Raw genomic sequence first — 8,122 nt, 5'->3', positions numbered from 1 at the left:
CTCCTATAACATAAGAAACATTAATTTTTTTTTTTTTACGGCCGATTTGTTACACCTTTACCAATGCTCTCCCTTTACGCTGACTTGAGACCGATCATGCATGCATGCATATATACACACATAGACCATGCATGCATGCATGTATATGCATGCATATAGATACATGCATTGGCATAGTTAAACATTTAATATAAGCATTTACATGAGTTAATGCCACTTTTTTTTTCAACTTTACAAAAATACATTGAGAAAGGAAGGAAACCCATGAAAAGGTCAAAAAGTTAAACAAGTTCAGTGAATAACAATTTCCCACTTTGAAAGCTGTATATGACAGTTTGCTCTTCCCCTTTTTGTCAAACCAGTCCCTATTGTATAACACTAAGAGGGTGTTTGGTACCTAGATTCTTTTTGAGTTCCTTGGAAAATTGGGTATGGAAAATTGAAAGACCATGTTTGGTAGCAAAAATATTATATTTTTCCAAGAAACAATGTTACCCGGTTTTTTCAATTCATGTATAAAAAGTAGTACGGATGAAATATAAATATGTCCATCCAAAAGTTAGAATTTTGGTTTGCCCGGGAGACCAAAATATTCGTAGACAATAATAACCCTACTTTTTGGTAGCAAATGGAATCTATATTATATTAAAAAGTAAAAGTAAGGTTATTTTCATAAAATAACCTCACATTCCCACTAATATTTCACAATCAATCAAACACACACTTAGTAAAATAAACCATAAAATTCCAAGAAAATTTGACCATACCAAACAATTTTTTAGTAACATTCCAGCAAAATATATTTTCTATTATATTCCAGTAATCTATTGTTTCCAGATAAATAAAAATTTCTCTTCTACTAAACGTCTCCTAAACTGTCTCATAACGTGACCTTATTTGAGATCATATAATAACAAAAGAAAACTATAATGATTCCTCAATTGCTGTTCAGCTGATGTTCCAATTTAAAGGAACTGAATGAATAGAGAAGCAAATTAAAAACAGTGAATAGTGATTGTTACCCAATAGGTTTTGGAGACTTGCTATAAAGAGGATATGGAGAAGCATGTTGACCATTTGGACTTGACAAGGTCCTTACAGGTTGACCCTTTCTTGGTAAAGACACTAAGTGTGTTCTAATACCATTTTTAGGCTTTGGCATGGACATAGTGCGACCTACTTGTGCAATTTGGAAGTGATAAGATGAGATAGCCATATCCTTAAGGTTTGGCAAAGGCTTTAAAGCTTGAATAACTTCACTCATCAAAGGTCTAGATTTTGGATTACGGCTAAGGCATTGAGCAGCCAACTGAGCAGCTTTCTGTGCCCCTTTAACTGAGAAGTGACCTTCAAGGCGCGGATCGATTATCTGGAATAACATCCTTCTGTCTCCAAGTATAGGTCTTAACCACTGCACCAGATTGTGTTCCCCATTTGGTCTTTTCTTATCAATGGTTCTCCGGCCAGTGAGCATTTCAAGTAGCACTACTCCAAAGCTGTAGACATCACTTTTTGATGTCAAATGTCCTAATCAGGTTAATATCAAAAGTGTAAGTATACATTGAACAAAAAGGATATCAATCAAAAGGTAACAATTTCTAGTTATCATTAGACAAAACCTGAGGTAGCTTTCTTGCTTTTTATTTCATCATGATCCCTTCTTGATTTGAAGATCAAGATCATACACTTTGGAAAGAACATATAATAATTTAACATGATGCAACATTTTAAGTTTAAAAGTCCCTTGGCCCCCCTTCCATTTTTTCCAGTTTGATATTTGATGATTTAAGTAATCAAGGTATATTAACTTTCTCAATTCCACCATAACACTTGTGAAAATTGAAATAATTGTTGAAATTGACCCTTTTTTTAATGTTGTCATCAGCTTGCACTGAAAATATTTGTAAAGGATTTTAGAGCCAGATTTTCAATTTTGTACCATTGTGGTTGTTATTGGTATAATAGCTATCCTTTATCTCAAACAAGTACAGATATATGGTAGACACATTTTAGCTTAGAAATAATAGGACCACAACAAACAACCAGAGAAGCACCTATAGTGTATGGATGAAAAATTTGTGAACCTCACATCTTCAGAATTTATAATGTTCCATCCTTCAACTGGATCACTTTTAAATTCTTCTACTTTTATAACCGAGTTCAGAATGTAGTTTACAAGAAACGATCTAATAGTAATAGGTGAAAGAAAATAAGAGGTATAAAGCAATTGGTAAACATTTAACATATGCAAATTCGAGATACAATTAGCTATCTTGAGTTTGAATTATATAGCGAAGTATTAAGTTCAAGAAATATTGACACTCAAAAGGAATATAGAAGGCTCAAAACTCACCAGTCATCACATACTCTGGAGCAGCATAGCCATATGTTCCCATAACTCTTGTTGTTACATGTGTATTTTCCCCCTCAGGAGCATCTTTGGCAAGCCCAAAATCAGAAAGCTTTGCGTTGTAATCCTAAAAACATTTTGCTTTTAGTTCTTGAGTTGGAGGATTAATAAGAAATAACTAAAACTCTCTTGCATAGTTTACTTACATACCGCATCTAATAGGATATTAGATGTTTTGAAATCGCGATATATTATGGGCCTGTGAGCTTCTTCATGGAGAAAAGCAAGACCTTTTGCAGCACCAAGTGCAATTTTCATTCTGATAGACCAAGGAAGAGGCAAGGGCCCTTCTACATAAAACATGGTTGTTACCAGAAAAACAATTAATCCTTATGCATGAAATTTTTTAAGAGCATGGTACCAAGCAGAAAGAACAAAAGCATTACAGGAAGATAACTATTTTATTCTGGTTTTTGTTTTCTATAAACATGAAAGCCTAGAATTAAATATCAATCTTGGACTCCAACAATTAGTTGTGAATCAAACACTGGATTAAGATTATGGTAGAGCATTGAATAATGTTTTGTGAACAGGAAATGCAGATTTATATTCAATAAGTTATTCAATAAGTTATTCAGATTCAATAAGTTAACCCAAGGGCATTGAATATCCTCTTTTCAGTTAAATTTATGTTTGTATTGAGAAAAGTAGTATTTAACTCAAGAGTCCTATTTATTTTTTGTTTGATATATGTGTCAACTGTCAAGAGGGCGAGCCTCGAGAAGTGATAAAATTGCTCCTTTGTACTGAAAGGTCACGGGTTTGAATATAAAAAACAGCCTCTTAACAATTATGCAGAGGTAAAGCTGCGTAGAAATTTGCTGCAGTATTACACAGAGATAAACAAGAGTAGTGGAGACATGCAATAGGAATAAAAAGGTATACCAAAGAAATAAAAAAGGGTTAGTAGTGTACTTCTAAAGAGGTGGTTCTCCAAACTGCCTCGGGGCATAAACTCATAAACCAATAATCTTTGGTCACCTTCAATGCAGAAACCAACCAATTTAACAAGATTAGGATGGACAAGATCACCCAGATAGTTTAATTCAGCCTGGGAAGAAGTAAGAAAAATTGAGAAATGTTAACAAAACAAGAATTGTAAAAATGAAAAATTTTGAAAAGGAAAACGTTGAAAAGATAAGTAAGTTTCATACAAGCCACTCTTTGTGACCCTGATGTCCATTTTGGTTGAGGATCTTGACTGCAACTGTAAGCCCAGTACCTGGTTTCACAGGTGCAGTTCCATTCTCCTCAATCCAACCCTTGAAGACACAACCAAACCCTCCCTCACCAAGAAGAGACTCTGGTCTGAAACTCCTAGTTGCCAACTTAAGTCCATTGAATGTGAATTTTCTCAAACAAGAAGCAAACTTCAACTCCTCACTGAATTTTGGAGTGGAAGGGATACTTTCCACATTACTAATTGTTGTAGAGGACTCTGGAGGAGCAACTGTTTCCTTTGTGCTTTTTTCAAATGCAGATTTGTTTTCCTCTGGTTCAATTATCACCAACTTGGTATTGTCACCTAAAAAAAATAAGAACATGGTTTTGAAAACCTTCAGTAGTTTGCAAATGATAAGAACTCATATCCCTATTGTTCCAAGAAACTCAGAATTAATGATGTTTCTTAAAACAAATTTGCACCCTCAACACAAAAAGTTTTGCATAGATCATGTAACCATAAAGTAAAGATAAAAAAAAAAAATTGTGGCCACCCAAAATTGATGTCAAATAGAAGATATTTCCTGAAACTAAATAACTGGGAAAAGGAAAGAAAATCACCATTATGGGTAGTAGTGCCACTTATGGAGCTATCAACTTTTGACCTTGAAGGTATGCAGCTACCAAAGAAACTGAATCTAAAGCGCCATCCTCTCTTCTTCTTTGCACCATTTACATTCTTCTTTCCCTTTGACTTGTCAACATCCAAACTCCCTGCCTGAATTGCATTATCCCCAAACCCCATCATCCAAAAAATCTTACAAACATGTTTCCATACACCAAAAGTCTCAAACTTTAGATTAAAAAAAAAAAAAAAAAAGTCACTACAAGTTTTCAAACCACCTCACTCCCAATAATTGAACAATTTGAAACTCATAATCAACAAGGCAAAAAGAACAATAACATAGTGTTGTTGAATGTTATCAAGGACCACAACACATGTAAACTGTTGATGAATGACCAAAACCAACACAAACCCAGTTGTGAATTCAGTCCAAACTCCAAAGCAAAGTGGGGTGTTGAATGGAAAAGCGGGAGAGTGCTTGGAACAGAGGGAAAGTTTTCCCACAACGGGCAGTTCGGGCAGGGTTGGAATATGAAAAGTAGGCATTTGGGCAGTGTGGGCAAGAGAGAGAAAGGGACATCCATTTCTTTTTCTTTTCGTAAACAGCACTGCCACTTGGTAAATTGCAACTTACAACATATGACTTTCGTTTTGTTATCTAAATTATTCCGCAGATAATGTTCTTATTTCCATGTGGAAAACTATTCAAAAAGGAACTAAACCATTAAAATAAAATGATAACTACATATTTTTTTGGTCAAAGTAATTTAGGACTTGGAGCACTAGCACTATCGTTCATTCATGTTAATACACGTTATCTACAATATTATTATTATTATTATTTTCTTGATCTATATTGATTATTCACTTTTCATATGTTGGCAATGGCACTCATTGGCCTTTGGCAGAATGGCAAGCTAACTTTTTTTTTAACGTTTTGTGAGCAAATTCATGAAAGAAGAGACAATAGAATCAATCATGTCACTGGTTCTCTCCGTGCCTTACCAGGACGTTTGGCAGAGAAAAAAAAAATTTTATTCAAAAATTTTAATTTTTAAAAATATAATTTTTACATTCAGTTTATGATAATATTCAAAAATTTAAAATTTAAAAAAATTTAGTTTCTCAAAAATCCAAAAAAAAAATCGTGCAGCAAACGCCCCTAAGAGATTGGGTTAGGTCACTATCTCGCCCAATGCTGATTTCCTTTCCTGAATCCAGATCGTATTTTATATTTTTACGAGTTTATGTTGTGATTATTTTGCCTTCTCGTTATTTGTTTCAAAATCAACTGTTAAGAGATTCAGCAACCACCCCTAAAAAAATAAAACTTATACCAAACATATTAAGTAAACTACATTAACAATAAGAAATTTTAAATTAGGATTATATAATTTTAGAATACCAAAAGATTTAGGCTTACTTGTTGTTGTTGTTGTTGTTGAACACATGATTCTTGATTTTTCAAAGGCTTGCTTGTTTCTTGTTTGCTCTTACGCTTCAGCCAGGTTGGAAAGATCATCATCTTCATCTGTAATTCGCACACACCACTCCCTGATCACAATAGTCAATGGAGAGGACCTAAACAAATTTATTAACCTTAGTCCCCTTCCCTTCTTATTATGGGCCTATGGGTTTGGTCCAAGACTGTTATCCACACTAACACACTAATCAAGCTCAAACTAAAAGATCACGTAATCAGATGAGATTTATACTGCACCCCCGATCATGTTTTATTCTCTTTTTTATCTTTTTTATTTAGATATGTTGAATCTTTTTTCTATTTTTATTTTTTTCACTTTTTAATCTATTTTATTCTGATTTTCTTCTTTCTTTCTTTTTAGCCTTGTGCCACCCAATTTATTAAAGACTTTAGTAAAAAAAAAAAAATTAAAAAGAGAGAAAATAAAATAGAGATATAAAAAATCAAACATATTTAAATAAAAAGAATAAAATAGATTAAGGTTAAAAAAGAAAAAATCAAATCAAATATATTGAAAATTCGTAACTGTTATATCTTTTTCTTTCTTGTTTTATCTAAATTTTTTATTCTATTTTTTTGTATTCAGTATATATTTTTTCATTTAGACTATTTTTTATTTTAGTTTTTTTTTGTCTCTGTTGTAATTTTTAACCTGTTTGATCTTATTTTTTCTTCTATTTGTTTCCTTTTTTTATTTAGATACATTTGATCTTTTTTTTCTTTTAGTCTTTTATTAAGTATTCTAAATTTTCATAATATTTGGCCTTATTTTCCTTTTTTTTATCACTCTATTTTCTTCTAGGTTTTGATTTGATTTCAAAGGCTATTTGACCCTTTTGTCCCTTATTAATTAATTAATAATTATTTTGTCCCTTACTCAGAATTATCTACCAATTTGTCCTTCTTTAATCGATTAACTTGAAGATTTAATCGATTAAATGGTCAAAACTGAAAAAAATGGTTGACCTGAAGATTTAATCGATTAAAACTTATATTTAATCGATTAAATATCTCAAATGAGCGTGAAAGCATTGATACCAACTCGTAAAATGGCAACTCTTAATAAAACGCAATCAGCTCTTATTAAATACAAAACACAATCAACTCCTATTATTAAATACAAAACACAATCACCTCCTATTAAATGCAAAACGCAATCAGCTTCTATTAAATACAAAACACAATCACCTCCTATTAAATACAAAATGCAATCAGCTCCTATTAATTACAAATCACAATCAACTCCTATTACATTAAATTCAAAATTCAAATAACATCCAATACACGAAAAACTGATTGAAGATTCTGCTAAGTATTACATTAAATTCAAGATTCACAATCAACTCCTTTTGTTTATGGAGGAGATTTGACCTTTGTTGCCTGTTGCGATTTGATAGGAGCTGATTGCGTTTTGTATTTAATAATAGGAGTTGATTATGTTTATTTAATAAGAGTTGATTGCGTTTTATTAAGAGTTGCCATTTTACGAGTTGGTGTCAATGTTTTCACGCTCATTTGAGATATTTAATCGATTAAATATAAGTTTTAATTGATTAAATAAATTAAGAGGGAGATTTAATCGATTAACTTATCGATTACATCTTCAAGTCAACCATTTTTTTTTCAGTTTTGACCATTTAATCGATTAAATCTTCAAGTTAATCGATTAAAGAGGGACAAATTGGTAGATAGTTCTGAGTGAGGGGCAAAATAGTTATTAATTAATTAATAAGGGGCAAAAGAATCAAAAAAACCTGATTTCAAGTATACGTAATACAACCAATTTTGATTGAATTTCTTTTACTATATGATTTTAAATTTACTATACTTACCATTATTAAGATGATAAGTATAGTACAAATTTAAAGTTTCACTGTAAATTTAAAGTTTTTAATATACAATTTTCACTATACTAACATCTTTTACTATACTTAATCAAGATTGGTTGTATTAGTTATACTTGAAATCAAATCAAACGCAATTTAATAACATCTTTTACTATACTTACCATTATTTGATTTTAAAGTTTCTCAGTATCATTTTTTAGAAGAGTTTAAAGCCTTAATTCTGAACTCGCTCCCAACATGATTGTCTCCCTAGGAGGATACTATGATTTATCCAAAAAATTTATTCAAGCAGTGGTTGTATTCCAGCCTATTAGCCTTTGTAATGTTATTTACAAGACTGTAACTAAGATTGTGGCTAATAGGCTGAAATTTCATATGGCTCACTTGGTTATGCCTAATCAATGTGGTTTTATTAAGGGTAGACAAGGAGCGGATAATATCATTTTGGCTCAGGAAATCATCCATTCCATGAATAAAAAGAGAGGAGGTAAGGGTTGGATGACTGTCAAAGTTGATTTAGAAAAGGCTTATGACAAGATTTCTTGGGAGTTTCTGAAAGACACGCTTGTGGATGTTGGTTTGCCTGAGAATATTAT

The 8,122-nt window shown here is 32.0% G+C and overlaps 1 protein-coding gene across 5 annotated transcripts; it reads right to left on the bottom strand.

Moving 5' to 3' along the window:
- Positions 1–743: 743 nt before the first annotated feature.
- Positions 744–4,777, bottom strand: LOC133300210 (serine/threonine-protein kinase PBL34-like). Of its 5 annotated transcripts, none has more exons than XM_061499723.1 (6): positions 4,193–4,777; positions 3,565–3,935; positions 3,296–3,461; positions 2,561–2,697; positions 2,354–2,477; positions 744–1,527 (listed from the first exon to the last, which is right to left on the bottom strand). In XM_061499723.1, the coding sequence occupies exons 1-6, from the start codon at positions 4,377–4,379 to the stop codon at positions 1,019–1,021; spliced, it is 1,494 nt and encodes a 497-aa protein (XP_061355707.1). In that variant the 5' UTR covers positions 4,380–4,777; the 3' UTR covers positions 744–1,018. The 5 variants fall into 5 exon arrangements, with proteins under 5 accessions (XP_061355707.1, XP_061355724.1, XP_061355715.1 ...); XM_061499740.1 differs by having other exon boundaries at positions 2,561–2,700; positions 3,326–3,461; XM_061499731.1 differs by having other exon boundaries at positions 3,326–3,461.
- Positions 4,778–8,122: the final 3,345 nt, after the last annotated feature.

The sequence above is a fragment of the Gastrolobium bilobum genome, unplaced genomic scaffold, assembly GCF_033153095.1.
Source record: "Gastrolobium bilobum isolate Gb01-03AN ecotype WA unplaced genomic scaffold, APGP_CSIRO_Gbil_v1 utg10548, whole genome shotgun sequence".
Lineage (NCBI taxonomy): Eukaryota > Viridiplantae > Streptophyta > Magnoliopsida > Fabales > Fabaceae > Gastrolobium > Gastrolobium bilobum.
The sequence above is the reverse complement of the archived record's forward strand: the minus strand, read 5'-3'. Positions and strand labels throughout refer to the sequence as shown.